Source organism: Lasiosphaeria miniovina (assembly GCF_030549165.1).
Source record: "Lasiosphaeria miniovina strain SMH2392-1A chromosome Unknown B0T26scaffold_7, whole genome shotgun sequence".
Classification (NCBI taxonomy): Eukaryota; Fungi; Ascomycota; class Sordariomycetes; order Sordariales; family Lasiosphaeriaceae; genus Lasiosphaeria; species Lasiosphaeria miniovina.
This window is the reverse complement of record NW_026848226.1, coordinates 2,232,129-2,247,471: the sequence shown is the minus strand read 5'-3', so window position 1 is coordinate 2,247,471 and position 15,343 is coordinate 2,232,129. Positions and strand designations below refer to the sequence as shown.

General features: G+C 56.3%; 7 protein-coding genes across 7 annotated transcripts; 2 read left to right on the top strand and 5 right to left on the bottom strand.

Annotated features, from left to right (window-relative positions):
• Nucleotides 1–12: 12 nt before the first annotated feature.
• B0T26DRAFT_727040 (Mob1/phocein) lies at nucleotides 13–1,783 on the bottom strand. The gene is made up of 6 exons (XM_060442840.1): nucleotides 1,629–1,783; nucleotides 1,448–1,513; nucleotides 1,089–1,255; nucleotides 935–1,028; nucleotides 751–884; nucleotides 13–693 (listed from the first exon to the last, which is right to left on the bottom strand). Exons 2-6 carry the CDS (start codon nucleotides 1,468–1,470, stop codon nucleotides 452–454), a joined length of 660 nt encoding a protein of 219 aa, XP_060291639.1. The 5' UTR covers nucleotides 1,471–1,513; nucleotides 1,629–1,783; the 3' UTR covers nucleotides 13–451.
• A 1,037-nt stretch (nucleotides 1,784–2,820) lies between these two features.
• On the top strand, nucleotides 2,821–4,976 carry B0T26DRAFT_655195 (Six-hairpin glycosidase-like protein; the record flags this gene model as incomplete). Its single annotated transcript, XM_060438606.1, has 2 exons — nucleotides 2,821–3,082; nucleotides 3,145–4,976. 2 exons carry the CDS (start codon nucleotides 2,821–2,823, stop codon nucleotides 4,974–4,976), a joined length of 2,094 nt encoding a protein of 697 aa, XP_060291638.1.
• A 758-nt stretch (nucleotides 4,977–5,734) lies between these two features.
• Nucleotides 5,735–6,515, bottom strand: B0T26DRAFT_727034 (uncharacterized protein). Its single transcript, XM_060442839.1, has 3 exons — nucleotides 6,387–6,515; nucleotides 6,221–6,289; nucleotides 5,735–6,140 (listed from the first exon to the last, which is right to left on the bottom strand). The coding sequence occupies exons 1-3, from the start codon at nucleotides 6,424–6,426 to the stop codon at nucleotides 5,824–5,826; spliced, it is 426 nt and encodes a 141-aa protein (XP_060291637.1). The 5' UTR covers nucleotides 6,427–6,515; the 3' UTR covers nucleotides 5,735–5,823.
• A 612-nt stretch (nucleotides 6,516–7,127) lies between these two features.
• Nucleotides 7,128–9,342, top strand: B0T26DRAFT_862740 (Sds3-like-domain-containing protein). Its single transcript, XM_060447772.1, has 2 exons — nucleotides 7,128–7,958; nucleotides 8,028–9,342. The coding sequence occupies exons 1-2, from the start codon at nucleotides 7,545–7,547 to the stop codon at nucleotides 9,303–9,305; spliced, it is 1,692 nt and encodes a 563-aa protein (XP_060291636.1). The 5' UTR covers nucleotides 7,128–7,544; the 3' UTR covers nucleotides 9,306–9,342.
• Nucleotides 9,343–9,793: 451 nt separating this feature from the next.
• B0T26DRAFT_656706 (uncharacterized protein) lies at nucleotides 9,794–10,684 on the bottom strand (the record flags this gene model as incomplete). Its single annotated transcript, XM_060438731.1, has 1 exon — nucleotides 9,794–10,684. One exon carries the CDS (start codon nucleotides 10,682–10,684, stop codon nucleotides 9,794–9,796), a length of 891 nt encoding a protein of 296 aa, XP_060291635.1.
• An 893-nt stretch (nucleotides 10,685–11,577) lies between these two features.
• On the bottom strand, nucleotides 11,578–13,079 carry B0T26DRAFT_727023 (uncharacterized protein). Its single transcript, XM_060442838.1, has 2 exons — nucleotides 12,034–13,079; nucleotides 11,578–11,697 (listed from the first exon to the last, which is right to left on the bottom strand). Exon 1 carries the CDS (start codon nucleotides 12,634–12,636, stop codon nucleotides 12,064–12,066), a length of 573 nt encoding a protein of 190 aa, XP_060291634.1. The 5' UTR covers nucleotides 12,637–13,079; the 3' UTR covers nucleotides 11,578–11,697; nucleotides 12,034–12,063.
• A 1,240-nt stretch (nucleotides 13,080–14,319) lies between these two features.
• B0T26DRAFT_756030 (uncharacterized protein) lies at nucleotides 14,320–14,613 on the bottom strand (the record flags this gene model as incomplete). The annotated part of the gene is made up of 2 exons (XM_060446036.1): nucleotides 14,320–14,529; nucleotides 14,593–14,613. The coding sequence occupies 2 exons, from the start codon at nucleotides 14,611–14,613 to the stop codon at nucleotides 14,320–14,322; spliced, it is 231 nt and encodes a 76-aa protein (XP_060291633.1).
• Between the last annotated feature and the right edge of the window lie 730 nt (nucleotides 14,614–15,343).

Here is a 15,343-nt window from a genome sequence, read left to right as displayed (position 1 = left end):
TGTTCCATGCAAGCCGTTTAATAAGTCATGTTTATGATTTCCCCCCATCATTTTCGATTGTGCAGACTTTACTCTCGTACAAACGATTAAAAGGCTATTCCGTAAAGTCCTGTTTAATTTTGAAGGTAACTCAGCTAATAAGCATACTCATAGCCTAGGTACCTAGGCAATCAAATAGCAAAGTACGAAATACAGCTAGTACTGCATTTCATGTGGTTCTACGGAATAGGACGTGCCACAAATGCCCACGAGGACATTTGCATCGTGTTCACTGAAAAATAGAAGCCGTTTGCCCTTATTCCCGAATGCCATTACAATCCTACTATGCTTTGCCAGCCAAACCCCACCAATACAACCACCAGGCTCCTGCTAACCCAATCCAACCCAAACGCCAACATGCCACAGTTCCTGCTGTATCTAAAAATCAAAACGCCTCGAAGGTCTGCACAGTCTAATCGCTGCGCAGCATGCTGTCGACGAGATCGCCTAGCGGACCCCAGAAGTCCTTCCCGCTGGCCAGGTTGTGCTCGTCAATGAATAGCACGTACTGCTTGAAGCTGGTGTTGAGGTGCGGCTCTAAACCGAGCTCGCGGATGACGGGGTAGTGGTGGCAGTAGATGTGGGCGTAGACGCGGTACATGCGCTTGAATATCTGGCGCACCAGAGCCGGGAACAACTTGGGAAATGGAACGCCTAGGCCTTGTTAGCTCGCCACGCACAATTGGAGCGGATTAGAGCGAGACAGCTTACCGATGCGGCTGGGCAGAACCGACTCGTTGTCGATGTTGGCCTGGACCCAGGTCATCAGCTGCTCGATATAGGCAGGCGCCGGCATCTTTGTCGGCCGCTTGTAGTTCTCCGAGTCTTGCCACAGATACTCGAACCTGGCCACTGTCAGTAACATATCAGGGGGCGCGTTGTCTGGCGCACCTACTCATCCGTAGCCTTCATCTCGGGGCACGACTGGGGAGAGCAGAACTCGGTGATGGCGCCGTAGAGCAGGTTGATCTGGTTGTAGAAGTCGACCACTGCAGCATTTGGTCAGCACAGCGATGCGACAGCGGTAGCTATCGGGAGGTGCTACTCACTGTTGACGGCCAGCCACTCGTTCTCGTCCTCTCCCTCGGGAAGCTTCACCACCTTCCGCAGGCTTCCTCCTCCAAGTGTGGCCTCTGCATATTGACGAAGTTGGTAGCTCGTAGCGCCCCCCTTCCCTCCTGCGCGAGGGCGGAATTGGTTTTTCGTCCGCTGGTTTCTGTCATCCATAATGTGTAAGCTGCGGTGTACGGAAAAGCTTCTCGGGTCCGTTGAGTTTTGAAGGTGGTGAAGCGCATAAGGCGCCGGGTGCCCAGGGTGCGAATCGGTGCACTTTGACGACCAACCTATGGCAATCGGGGGCGGGGGAGAGGGCCCTAGAACACCAGGATGGGACGGCAGACCAACTTACACTGTTGTGAGAAAGGAACTCATGGCGGCGGTCTCGAGTAGAGATTCCCAAAATGATGTTGCGGAACTGGCAGCAGTAACTCAAAGGTTAGCGGGGCACTTCCTCTGCTGGGGCGGGCACCTTGATGATGCCCACATTGGAGCGCATCCCTGTTGCAGAGACGGATGGTTTGCGTACGTACCTATACAAAAGCGAAGCTGACTGATGCAAAGAACCAAATACCAAATATCAGGTTGTGCCCAAGAATTTGCAAGCAGGCCGGCGGGCTTGAATGTGGCCGTGATGATGTGGTGCAGTTTGGGTGTGGCATAACAATGGCAGCGGCGTGTTTACTACGGATACCGTCCTCAGAGTCGAGCTGCTCGGGCAACACCCACTGGCGTTACACCAACTTGCCCGCAGGGGTCTTGTTAGCGTCACTGCCACTGCACCCTTTACTGTGTAGCGGGGTGGTGGCGTTGGCCAGCGGCTAGACCAGATTTCGACAGGTCGGCTTTGGGCGACTTGGCTCCATCGCCATGCACCAATCATCTGTTCCAATCCCAAACCCAACCTCAAATTCCTCTGATGACAGCAGAGGTTCAACTGCAGATGACTCCAGGCCAACTACAAATCAGTACAAGATGGGCTCAACTGCGTTACCAAAGCTACAGATGCAGCCGACTACGAAATCAGGACTCTGACAATCCCTCGTGAAAGCCACCGCCCGCCCGAGAATCGGCACAGCAGGTCGTCATCGGGACGGCCTCGTGGAGACGACCCAGCATGCAAGTTCAATTGTTCACAAATAGCCTTAATACCCCAAGCGGAGAGCAGCCTTCCAGACCCAGATTGACCAAGCATGCATACCTATGCAGGAGTGGAGGTTGACAGACACCATCACCCGTCCCTAGCATGGTCGCCTGTGTATTCTTCTTAGCTTACTGTCGACGAAGATCACAGATACACATTTGTGTCTATATTTTCAGCTACGAGGCTGAATACTCGCCTTGGCTGTGTGACAGGAAAAGGAAGCTTAATACTCGGTACTCCATGGCGATATTGCCAGTGAGGACGCAGTGCACGCGCGGTTGATAAACATCCTACCTTTCTTAGCCTATCGCCGAACCTTTATGTACCGTCTCTTCAAGGCTAATTGGTTGGTAGGTAGGTACTGTAGTCGGTGCTTCTAGCGAGCGGGCTAGGTCAGTTATAAGCAGTGCAATGCAGCCACAACCCTCTGGCCGGGCTATGAACTGGAGAGAGTAATGATAGGATGCAATATAATACCCGGTTCCTAGTCCCTGGTTCCTGGTCCTTCCCACAAGAAGCGACACCCGCTGTCGTCTCCTGTATTCGCGACTATGTACACACACGCTCTGACAGTGGCGGCAATGCGCGTTCTGTGGCTCCTCGTCGTGCTGGCCCCCCTCTCAGGAGCCGTGTCGGTCTCGCAGAGGCGCAAGGTCGTGCAGTCGTTCAATGTCCGCCGCAATACCAGCTCGAGCACGACGCCGCTGCAGGTTGGCAACGGCAACTTTGCCTTTGGCGCCGACGTGACCGGCCTGCAGACCTTCCAGCCCTACGCCATATTGTCGACCTGGGGCTGGCACAACTTCAGTCTGCCGACGACGGTGAATCAGACCTCTGTTGAAGGTGTGTGCCTGCCTACCTGCGGAGCATCATCGCCGTGTGCGTGGTACGCTGACGGCTGCAAGATTTCACCGGCCTGGAATGGTGGACACACGGCAGGCTGGTGACATATGCCCAGCCAAACCCGGCCGAGAACGACATATCAACATGGCTTATACAGAACCCCCAGAGGACCAACCTGGCCAACGTGGGTTTTACCTTTGGCACGTCCAATGTCACCGAGAGCAACCTCGAGCAAAAGACGCAGCTGCTCGACATGTGGTCAGGGAAGCTCTCGTCGTCGTTTGTTTACAATGGATCTGCCGTTGCCGTCGAGACGTGGGCTGACCCCGAGTCGGATACTGCGGCAATCATCATTGAGTCTGAGCTGCTCACGACCGGGTTGGGTCTCTTCCTCGACTTCCCCTATCCTGACCGAAACAAGTTCGATGCTCCGTTTGTGGGGGTCTGGAACGCAACCTCCAGTCACTCGACCGTTCTACGGGACGCGTCGAGCCATTCGGCCACCATCCAGCACACTATGGACCAGAACACGTACTTCACAAACGTGGCGTGGGAAGGCCGTGCAGCCATAGCCGGACCTGCCGACGGGACTCATCGCTACTTCATCACGGCGGAGACCAACCGACTGCAGCTGACTCTTTCCTTTTCGCCTGAGCCCCAGACGAAAACGGGCACACCCCAGGGTATTGCGTCGGCGTCTCGCGACTGGTGGCTGTCGTTCTGGTCGTCTGGGGCTTTCATCGACCTCTCGGCTGCCAACTCGACGGATGCCACGGAGCTCCAGCGGCGGATTATCACCTCACAGTACCTCTTAGCCGTGAACTCGGCGTCGTCCAACCCGCCCCAGGAGTCAGGCCTGGTCAATAACGGGTGGTACGGCAAGTTCCACCTCGAGATGAACCTCTGGCACACCCTACCCTTTGCGCGGTGGGGCCAGTTCCCGCTCCTCTGGCGGAGCCTCCCCGACTTGTACGAGCGGTTCCTCGCAACGTCCCTCGAGCGCGCCGGCACCCAGGGCTACGCCGGCGCCCGCTGGGGCAAGATGACGGACCCGACGGGCCGTAGCGCGCCCGGCGAGATCAACTCGCTGCTGATCTGGCAGCAGCCTCACCCTATGTACTTCGCCGAGACTGAGTACCGGTCGTTCCCCAACGCAACGACGCTGCAGCGGTGGGACGGCGTGCTGGCGGCCACGGCCGACTTCATGGCGTCGTTCGCCTTCCTCAACGCGTCGACCGGCGTCTACGACCTCGGCCCGCCCATGTACCCCGTGGCCGAGAACACGCCGCCCAACGCCACGGTCAACCCGACCTTCGAGCTGGCCTACTGGCGCTTCGGGCTCGACGTGGCGGCGCGCTGGCGGGCGCGACAGGGCCGCCCGGTGCCCCCCGCGTGGACCGCCGTGCGCGACGGCCTAGCGCCGCTGCCCGTTGTCGACGGCACGTACGCCGTCTACGAGGGCATCCCGCACATGTGGACGGACCGCGCCACCACGAGCGACCATCCAGCCATGGCGGGCATCTTTGGGCTGCTGCCGCCGCCGGCGAGCGGGCCGCCGCTCGACCCTGCCGTGCTGCGCGCCACCGCCGCTAAGATCAAGGCCGTGTGGCCGCTCGACGAGTCGTACGGCTGGGACTTTGCCCTGCTCGCCATGAACTCGCTGCGCCTTGGTAACGTCGCCCAGGCTGCAGACTACCTCCTGCACCCCGTCTTCCAGTTTGATGATGCTGGATACCCCGTCGGCGGCGCGCGCGTCCCAACCCCTTACTTCCCCAACTCGGCCTCGCTGCTGCTCGCCGCCGCTATGATGGCCGGCGGCTGGGACGGCGACGAGGGCCCGCACTTCCCGGCCGGCTGGGCTGTGGACGTCGACGGCTTTGTGCCGGCCATGTAGCAGTCTGGCGGTACCTAGTTCTCCGCCGGAGTGTGAGGGATTTGAAACCTATCTTGTGGACTGGCCTTTTGTGTCCTGGGCATGGTCTCTGATCTTGCACGTCAGTAGTCTTGCGAGTCGGACGGTATGGGTCTGCAAGTGTTGTCCCATTGTTTGACTGTGTGTTGTGCTTGGTTAGCCACTGTGCATTCTAAAACAAACCGTGTGGTCTATGAGCTATAGTAGATAATTCTGGGTGTGAACCGTATATATCCATAGTTGTTCCAATACAACCGTTGCTAGTGAGCAGAAATTAAAATCCCTAACTAATTTAGCTTCCCTCTTGTCGTTACCGAGCTTGAGGTTAGGGGTGGACGTATGAACAGGAGACGTCATCAACGTCGCATCTTTGGGACTCACTGCGAGGCCTCTCCAGTCTCGGCTGTGAATAGTTACACGCCCCGCAAACGTCTCTATGAGCCAGATGTGTTTGCTGGGGCAAGTTAATTACAAACAGACAGAGAATCAGCTTATTTAATTACTTACACCCCGCCACAGCATCGAGGCAGGTTACTATTTTTAACTCCTGTAATCCCGTGTCGAGCCCGGTAAGGCCTCTTGCTGGTATTTGTTCTAGCTCGTTTTGATAATCATATGAACATTGTCCGACGCAAGGCCTCGCGGTCCGCGACCGACCGCAAATGGGGGACGGACAGCATTTCACAATATTCTGCTTCCAATCACCCAGCCTTGATTCCCCCCCCTCCCCCCCTCCCCCCCCCCCTTTCACCTATTGGATATATCGACAATTGGCGCGTCTGGTAGTCATGGTACGCGTCGTCATCTAGTTATAACCAACCCTCCGGTCTCACAGCAGCACCTCGCCCAAGTTCTCTCCCTCAAATCCCAGCGTCGACAGCTTCTTGACCTTTGACTTCTCCTTGGTCTTCTCCGAGATCTTGATCTGCTTGGCCAGCGCCTGGACAAGCTTGGCGTCGCCCAGCTCGTAGCCCGGGGGCGCGTCGTCGTCCTTGTCGAGGTCGATCTCGCCTAGCAGTAACACGTTCTCGCCACGGACTAGATAAATTCCGCGCTCAATGTCGGCGTACAGCCCGCGCGTCGAGTCGGGCCCGGCGCCGGGCGGGACAAAGATGCGCTCCTTGGTCGACTGCAGCACCAGGTTGGCTAGAAGAGAAAAGCAGAGGGAGGCCCGGTCAGATCGACAGCAATACGACACATCATCACGCGTGAGTGGGTAGGCGTACCGAATTGGTCCCAGCTTCGCAGGATACCCAGAAGCTTCCGTCCATCGCGCAGGGCCACCATCAGTTTCTCTGCTCGCGCGAGTGTATGGTTAGCTAGGCGCACAAAGACACGGACATGGACACGGGCATGGGAAGCTGCATGGGGTCGGGGGTGGTGGCGGCTGACTGTCGGTAAGATCGAGAAGCTGGGCGGCCGTGGTGAACATCTGGGCGGGCAGCTGCTGGGGCTGGGGAGGGCGGCCCAGAGGGGCAGCAGAACCGGGGCCGGGGCCGGGGCCGGGGCCGGGGCCGGGGCCTGGGGCCGGGGCTTGCGGGAGCCCCCCCGCGCCGTGAGGTGGCAGGTCGGAAAGCGAGAGATTCTCCATTTACGAGAACCAGGTCATGAGCAGCATGCAAAGCGGAGTCGTCGGGTCGTCCAGTCCATCTGCGTCGAGAGCTTAGGTTCGGGCAGCGGAGGTGCGTGGCGTTGCGTTGTGTTGTGTTGTTGGGTGCGGAAGAATGAAAGGTTTAAAGACTGCCGCTGTTGCATCATGGCCCAAAAATTATGGAGCTACCTTACCTTGCCTTACGGAGACGGCACGGTTGTTCCAATGTGGCACGAACAGCGCCCGCACCACAGCACCGCACCGCGCCTGCAACTGCACTACACTGCACCCGCTAAAAGCAACGTACAGCGCTCAGCTCCCCACTACCTAATCGAGTTGGGCTGATCTTAGCTGTGGAGCACTGCACTCCTAGTGTATAAACACCCCCTCTACTTAGGTAAAGGTGTGAGGCTAGCCTGGACTTGGGGTAGAACGAATTGCCCCCACTGGCTCACCGCCTTTGACTAACACGCTTCAGCCCCACTCCTATAGTATTGCTCGACCAAGCCAAGCCATCTGTTAGTGTCAGTGGGCCGAGTGACCAGCAGTTCAGGGCATGGACGGCAACGCCAGCCGGCCGTCGGCTGCCCTGGGCATTTTACCACTTTAGCAGGCCCCCATCCATTGGCATTTACACCCGCGCAAGCCCATCCGCCTCGTATCGTCTTGCTCGCCCGACGCCCTGACCTGAAATAGTGTCAACCCAGTCACTTACAAGAACCGCCTGCAACAGGACCATGCTCAAGCCTCTACAAAACCCAAGGCCCTCCTTTATTCTTTTCCAATTCGCACGCAGCACTTTCTGCTAGTCTAGGGCAAGCCCTCTCTTAATCCCCCGGCTTGTCCGCGCGCCTTGCTTCAGTCGCCAGTGAGCTGATTCAAGCGACCAGCACATCCTTCCGCTGCCCCCTCTCGCCTCTCTTTCTACTCGACACTCTTCACTCTACATCAGATCTACCATGGCCACTACCGATGCCGCCATGGCCGAAGCGCCACCTCACCGCCCTGACCGCCGCCTCAACGGCTCTCCCGCGCCGACCCAGTCCAAGCGGGACAAGCGCCGGAACATGCTGACTGAGCGGCTCGCCGTCCTCTCAGAGAAGTTTGGCAAGGACCGCGATCAGGCGTTCCGCGAGCAGCTACAGAAGATCCAAATTGACACCAATCTAGTCATGAGAATGGACCCCTACGTCGATCGGCCCATGGACGGCTTCGAAGAAGACGAGAGGCGGCTCCAGCAGCTGAATGGCGACTCGGAGAATGGCTCGGGGCCGCGAACTCTTCTCGAGATGGCCGGCCCGCACTTTTCACAGTGGATGGAAAAGGTCCAAGATCTTGTTGAGCAGCGTGATTACGCACTTACAAAGTATAAGGTATGCTCGCTTCCCACCCCGCTCCCTCGGCCGCTTGCTGTCCCAGACTAAGCTAACCCGTTTACGCAGTTTGACTATGAGAAGAAGACGTCCGAATACCTCGCTACGCATGCATACAAGGTCGAGACGGCGAACCGCGAATACCGATCTCTGTCCCAGACGTTGCGCGATCGCCTGATCAATGCCATCACGACTAAAAAATTCAGGCTGAACAAGGAGAAGGAGGCGCTCGAGATAGAGTCTCCGGCCTTGCTGCTGCATCCCAACCAGTTCAGCGTGGCAAACCCCGCCAGCCCCGGAGGCACACATAGCAAGAGAGCGACACGCTTACGACGAGAGGTGGAGGAGATTCCCTCGATTGACGGCAAGAAACGGAAGCGCGGCCACAACGACGACGACGGATCGCCGGCCCCGCAACGCCGCGCCCTTGACCCATCGACGACCACACCTCTCTGGCAAAATGATCGTTTGGCCATGCGCAAGGTCGAGGGCCCAGTATACAGCATCGACAAACTCTTCACAGACAAGGAGCTGTCCATGACCTACAATACGGCTGCCGTGGCTGCGCACAAGCATATGCTGACACACAAGCCCAAGTTCGACGAGCATGGCGTGCCTCTCGCCTTCTCCGAGGGCAGCGGCTCTGACGTTGGCGAACATTGGGACGACGATGTCCCGTATTACGCCCCGGCGATGGAGCGGAACGTCTCGCACGCGACACGCAGTGGCCGCGCAGGGGCAAACAATCCTAACTTTACCGACGACAAGCTTATGGGGCTGGAGGCGCTCGCAAACTTTGACTTCCCAGGCAATTTTGAGCGCATGCTGGGGGCCGACCCCAAGCTCCCACCGACATTCCCGTCCACATACGTCAAGGGGCATGCCAAGGGCACAGAGTTCAACGGTCCCTCGGCGCTCAACGTGGACGACGTCAATGGCGACTGGAAGGTTATGCAGGCGTTGCGCCACTACGACCAGATCCATGGGGTCGGTTCGAATTTTGCGGCAGAGAATGGGAGCCGAAAGTTGTTAGAGGCAGCGTCCATGCCGGTGCGCGACCAGCGGTTCGTGTCGTATCTACAAGGGGAACGGCCAGCCGAGAACGAAGTCCGAAAGCGGCTCGGCCTTCCAGCGGTACCGGAGCCCAATCACGGCGCGGACCAAGGCGGGGCACATGAGGGTGTGCCCTCAAAGCTGGGCCGTTCAGGCACGCCGGCACAGCAATCCCCCGCCAAGGGAGTTGTGGCGCCAGTTGGTGGTGTGCCCCTAAGCCGGCAAAACAGCGCAAACGGTGCGCCCATGAGCCGCAGCAGCAGCCGAAAAGGGCGGCCGACTCGCGGTGGTTAACTTGTGTGTTTGCGGGGACTTTGTGTTTTTTTTTTTTGGGGGGGGGGGGGGAAAAGGGGGAATGACAGCATCAAGGAGTGCCACTCGGGCACGGTTATGAGCCACATGCATGGCGTTTTTTTTAAGGATATGTTCTTCGTGACGGCGGACTTGTCGCTTATCATCAGCGGCTGATGGATCAAGCGATCAAACATCGTGGCAGTTTTGTGCGGATTTGGATTTCAGGCTTTCTCATCTGGCTTACCGAGTAGCTTTCGCTCTATACCCACGACTTTGAGCATCATCATCAATGAAATGTGTTATACTGAAGGGGGGTAGAGACAATATAATAGCATTTTTATACCAAACGCCAGTGTTTGAAGAAAAGACATCATTTACAGCAGTGTCACAAATTATTTTCAAGCTCGCCCTCGCCGCCCTCCCGCACCGCCTGCCGATTCAAGACATGTAACACCAACTCCAACATCTATCCTAACTCGTAAGAATGCTCAAGGCCCAAACACCAACGCCCGCACCTCGATGCTCTCGCGGCCCTCGGCATCGCCGCGCGTCCGCGGATCCGCAAACGCCGTGTGCGCGACACGGCCGCCCTTGACGCCGGACCCCGGAACGAGCGCCGCGCTGTCAAAGCACTCGAGCAATATGCGCTCGTCGCCCGTCATGCCACTGAGATAGTACCACTGCTGGTCCGGCGCGTTGCGGATCGCCGCCGTCTCGCCCACGTACCCCGTCGCCACGTACCGGTGCTGCACGGGCACCACGTCGCTATCGGCCACGCTCGCCGACGACGCAAACGCCAGCGGGAACGACTCCACCGGGTTCGTGTTGAGCGGCCGCCACACGTTGACGATCCGGTACCGCACCCCTTCGAAGACCCGCGCCGCTTCGAGTGCGTCTAGGTGCCGCCGCACGCGCTGCGCTGCCGACGGCGCCGTCTGGTCGACGTGCACGCGCTGCACGGGCCCGCGCGGCGCCGATGGCGATGTGCGCCGGATCGTGTGGTCGAAGATGACGACCTTGTCCGCGCCCGGGATTTGGGACAGCAGCAATTGTTTCACTTCGGGGTAGTAGGTGGCGCGGATGGAGTCGTCGTCGGTGAAGGATTTCTCGGCCGACGGGGGCACGTTCTGCACGATAGCGAACGCGTCGTTGTCCAGCGTGAAGCTGGTTTCCGAGCCCCGCGCGTCGTGCAGCTGGACGGCGTGCGCCGCGTCGCTAAAGTTGCGCTGCGGGAGCCCCGCGGGCGGCGTGTCGACGTGGTTGAATGGTGCGGAGCCGTCGGACGGCGGCGAGTAGAAGTTGAGGGTGGCGGTTACAGGACCTCGTGGGACGCGCGAGTCGTGAGATGGCTTCTGTGGCTGTTGCTCTGAGATGGCCATTTCTTATTTATGGTGGTGGTGGTGGTTGTGTTTGTGTTTAGTTTTGGGGGGACGGAGAGATATAGGGGTAGAGCGGTGTTGCTCAGGTTTGATCTGGACTTGGATACGGAGGGTGGCGTCTGTCTCGAAGTTTTGCTGTTCGCAGATGTGAGCTTTAGTGATGGATTACACGCAGAACAAGTACGCAAATTTGGAGGTATGAGGGTGACGGCAATAGAGATGCAGTGGTTAGAGTAGTTGCGCTTAGAGAGATAGATAGGATTGAAGTAGCGCCGAAGGAGGCCAACATATATATAATATTTATTCACATAATCTCTGGTTATAATTAGGTGTTCCTGAATACTCTGCGCCATTCAATCGGCCATGTCCGGATCTGCATACATTTCAAAGCAGGCGAGGGAAAAGAGGACTGAATAACAGAGTTTGGGCCAAACACTCTCCGAATCCCCGACTTACACACGGAAGCGGAGCGGGCGGGCGAGGCCATTCGCTAGCCGTCCCGATCACGTCATAGCTGGGGGTGGTACCGTGGTGGTGCAAAGGGCGCGCCTACTGTCGGGTACGTTGAATGGATAATCTAGATTCCCCGCCCTCCCCCAAAAGCAGCAGAGGCGAAACGGCAAATCCGAGCTAGCTGCCTGCGTTTATTAGTAATTGGCGGCGATGACTTAGCAGGCTCCAAGCTGGCATCACATCTGGCCGCGGGACTGAAGTAGTTTCGCGCTAGTACCCCGCATCCTTTACGAAGTGAGTCGTGCAGCTTTGAGAGAAGAGTGTGAAGGACCGCCGGACCGTCTCTCTTGCCTTCGGTGTGATTCATAGACTAGATAACTATGAATACCTCCCAGTACTCCTGTTCTCCGACCCACTCCTCGTCCCTCAGATTTTGGAATAACGACACAACTCGAGACCGCTTGAACTTGCCCGATACCTCCTTGAGCTTGCGGTAGCTTCCCTTGAGGCTCAGCTTGGAGAGCCTTGGGCGTGAGCGTAAGCGTCTCCCCCTCGCCATTGTCAGTGCCCTTGTCCTTGTCCGTACTAATACTCATCTTCTGCTTTCCCTTCTCTCTTCCCTCCGGCATCCCCTTCTGCTCCTCGTAGCTATCGTCATACTTGCTCTGCTCTATTAGTAGACGTTCCTTCTCCTTCTGCTCCTCGTGGCCATCGTCATGCTTGCTCTGCTCTATTAGTAGACGTTACTTCTCCATCTTCTCCTCGTGGCTATTGTGGCCATTATCATGCTTGCTCTGCTGTATTGGTAGACGTTCCTCCTTCTCCTCCTCCTTGAGACTACTAATCCCGCTGCCCGTCTTGGTATGTTGGCTAACCTGAACACTATCTGTACGCAGCGCTGGGAGTCTGGTGTTGGAGCATGACTTCTAGTCGTCCTCGCACTCCTCTCCTGAGGTATCCACGCACTCCTCTCCTGAGGCCTCCAGATCGGAATCGCTCTCGCCTAGCTCTCTTTGCAATCGCTTAGGAAACTGAACTTTCCATATAGCTTCATGGTACGCCATCTCGAGAAGGGATTTTCTCCAAATTGCTTCTGTCCTCTCGTTCAAGATGCCGAGCTCGAGAGCCTCTTTGAGCATATCGTCCCAATCGGTAGGTAAAAATGCCTCGTTTCGAACCGAACCTGGTATGTGATCGTCCGGGGGGTCGCCGCCAAAGATAGCTTGAAGGGCTCCGGCGGCTTTTATACCGGTAAATATCTGTTGCATGGCATATCGCATCTGGAAGAAGCGGATGTGTGGTAGCGGGCGTTTCTCCGAGTCAGACGTGCTTAACTCATAGATATCGCCGTGTACGACATATCTGGCGCTGGCCCCAATCGAGTCCTGTATCGTCCGCTTACGATCCATCAAGTTAGTCTCCTTGCTATAACCCTGGCCGCCACTAGCAAGACCTATCTCGGTATGCCGTTCTTTAAACCAGACGACTTGAAGGTACATCTTATGCTCTGGATTGATTGGGTGCTGGATGGGACGGAGGGCAAATTTATGCCGGTCCCAGAGCCGATGGGCGGTAGGCTACAACGGGAGAATGTTCCGTTTCTCATGGCCGGCGATGTCGAGCTGTTGGATGGCTTCCAAAGGCCAGAACATCCGAAGTACCCACCAAAAGTTAATAGGGCTATTCATGGATATTATTGCTCGGACATCGACAATGTGTACGGCGTCAACTGCCTCAACGCCGGTTAAGGAGCAGCAGTTCTGGTACCAAGGTGGTACCATCCGCTGGACTGTTTTGTCCTCTTTGCTGCGGTCTTCCGCTTTGCCTTTGCCTTTGCTTTTGGTTGATGTTTGCTCTCCTCCCTCTTCCTCTTTCTCGATAGGCTGGTTGATCTAGATGCCGGTAATCTTTTCGACCAGTGTAATCAACACGAACAATTGACCCCGGAAGAAATCGTCGAGCGGTATAGACTCCTCAATATCCCTCAGACGTATATGAGCCAACTTCGAGGACGGATCGAGGGCTATAGCCTGTATTGCGAATAGATTTTTCAATTCGCTAGCACGCGCTGTGGTTTTGGGGCGGCTAGAAAGAGCAACAATTTCGCCTTGAAGAAAGGCGGCGAACCGCCGCTTTAGCTCTTCATCCGTTGTTGGAAAGTGTGAATCTGACGGCTGCGAGCTCGACTCAGGGGAGTCATACGAGGGCATATGGGTAGTTGTCGAGGGTCCGGCAACGGGCAAATCTGCAAGCGGATGAGGCACCCAGTCGATGGAGCGATTGTAGAGGAACTTTGACTCGATCGGCAGAGGCGCGCAATCGTCAGCCTTCCGTTTCAGCGGCATGGCGACAGACCGATAGACAACCCGTAACGAATTAGCCATTAATCTCTCGTGCGCACGCGTGGGGGTTATTATCGGATTGCTTGTGAGAATCGATGACGGTTGGAGATTTGGGAAGAGGTGTTGTGCGGTTGGTTATGTAGAAGAGAGGAGGAAGTTTTCCATAAATTTCGGTGTTGGGCTTTGGCCAAGCAGTGGGCCCTGTAGAAACGGTTCATTACCAACCTGCGGTCCAATTTCTGGATGTTTGTTAGATCGGGACATTTCAAATCTAACCCTAAGAATAATCTCTGAGGGCTGAACGGATCTAAGGCGAATCGTGTAAAAAGGTTAGATTGGCCCTCGTTGAGCAACGTCTGGTGAAAGAGCAGAGAGAATTAAGTATTGGCCCAGATGCCACAAGAGATCAATCCTCGAATCATCAGGGGCTAGCGGTTTTAACTGGTGCTAGTGGCTGGTCCAATGCAGAAGTTGAACAGAGCAACGACCGACCCATTATTCATATTCTCAAGCTTCAGCAACAAGCAGGAAAAGACATGATGTGTCGTTGTGGCTTCCGAGGTCCACAAAGTTCAGATTGAGTGTAATAGCTCAGCTCATACTTGATATAGATACATATTCACAACAGCATATAAATGCAAGCGCAATTAAAACAGAGCTCAGCGTGAAATATACAAGCCGCGCGATACCATTGACCATCACAGTAAACTCCAATCCAATCCCATGCAAGTTCCCACGCCATATTCCCAAGCTCAAGTCCAAAAAGAAAGTCCATGCCCGCATTAATCTCGTGTGTCCTCATTTTCTCTCCCATCGTCACCCCACCCACCCGATGTGTTCCTAGGACAACACGTCGGCAACGGTCGTCACCACGTCGACAATGTCGTCGGGGGCCTCGCCAGACGAGACCCACTCCCAGAACTTGGACGCCGCCTCTCGCGCTATGTGCGAGCCGAAATCCAGGATAGCCTCGACGGGGTCTATAGCCACGGCGAAACCGCTGAAGGTCATGAAGACGATGAAGAGGAAGAGGACCGAAGGGAACTGAGTCTGTGCAGTCGGGAGGTTAGTGTCGGGATGAGGTGTTTGGAAATGGATTGAGGGGAAACGTACCTTGATCGTGATGGAAGTCATGGTTGAGAGTGTGGGGTTTGGAAGTTACTTTGGGTTTGTAGTTGTAAAGGGGGATGGGGCCGCGTGATGAGTGGTGTGCGTGTGTTTAGATGAGTTGGAGATGGATTGCACGTTGTCCCGAGCGAATCTTGGCGGTGGTTCTTTGGTGCAGATTGTAGTTGCGTTCTTGAGTGTGTGCTTTGACTTGATGATCTGGACAAGAGAGCTTCAAGACGGCACAGAAAGGCGAATTTGTTTGAGATTATATACACCTCCGGAATAGTAGTCAACCAAGCCCAGAGCCTCACTTCGCGGGCCCCAACCGACACCATCACCCATTCCCAAGGGTAACCCAATACATGCTGCGCCTTCAGTGGCTGCCTATTGGTGTGGAAGTGTGATATGTCCGCGAGGCTCTGAGACCCGTGCTTGCTGGTTGCCAAGAACTGTCGTCGGAAATCTAGACCATGTTTCACGCCCTGACACAGCGAGTCTAGACTTTTGAAGCGGGCTGTGCAGGCCGTCTCAGAGAGCCGGTCAGAGCCTCGCGGGCACAGGCACACCAATCGGCAGCCACTGCAGGCGCAGTATTGAAGCCAAGCCGTGCAGTGCTGGGTTGCTCAAAAGCCACATCCAATATTCACCCCGCGACATGACGGGGAGGGCTGTGCGGCGTTCATTGCGCCGGCCACTACGTCATTTATTGACTTGTTATCTTTCGTGTAAGACACTTTTGAGTGAGAGATCAAAG

What these genes read in the sequence shown, in the direction of transcription:
- B0T26DRAFT_727040 (XM_060442840.1), bottom strand. Translation starts at nt 1,470, where the DNA reads ATGAGTTCCTTTCTCACAACAGT. An exon ending in AGTTCCTTTCTCACAACAGT is followed by an intron (nt 1,256 to 1,447) that starts GTAAGTTGGTCT and finishes TATGGATGACAG; the next exon opens with AAACCAGCGGACGAAAAACC. An exon ending in GGTTCTGCCCAGCCGCATCG is followed by an intron (nt 694 to 750) that starts GTAAGCTGTCTC and finishes AACAAGGCCTAG; the next exon opens with GCGTTCCATTTCCCAAGTTG.
- B0T26DRAFT_727034 (XM_060442839.1), bottom strand. Translation starts at nt 6,426, where the DNA reads ATGTTCACCACGGCCGCCCAGCTTCTCGATCTTACCGACA. An exon ending in GCTTCTCGATCTTACCGACA is followed by an intron (nt 6,290 to 6,386) that starts GTCAGCCGCCAC and finishes TCGCGCGAGCAG; the next exon opens with AGAAACTGATGGTGGCCCTG. An exon ending in GCGAAGCTGGGACCAATTCG is followed by an intron (nt 6,141 to 6,220) that starts GTACGCCTACCC and finishes TTTCTCTTCTAG; the next exon opens with CCAACCTGGTGCTGCAGTCG.
- B0T26DRAFT_862740 (XM_060447772.1), top strand. Translation starts at nt 7,545, where the DNA reads ATGGCCACTACCGATGCCGCCATGGCCGAAGCGCCACCTCACCGCCCT. An exon ending in ACGCACTTACAAAGTATAAG is followed by an intron (nt 7,959 to 8,027) that starts GTATGCTCGCTT and finishes CCGTTTACGCAG; the next exon opens with TTTGACTATGAGAAGAAGAC.
- B0T26DRAFT_727023 (XM_060442838.1), bottom strand. Translation starts at nt 12,636, where the DNA reads ATGTACCTTCAAGTCGTCTGGTTTAAAGAACGGCATACCGAGATAGGT.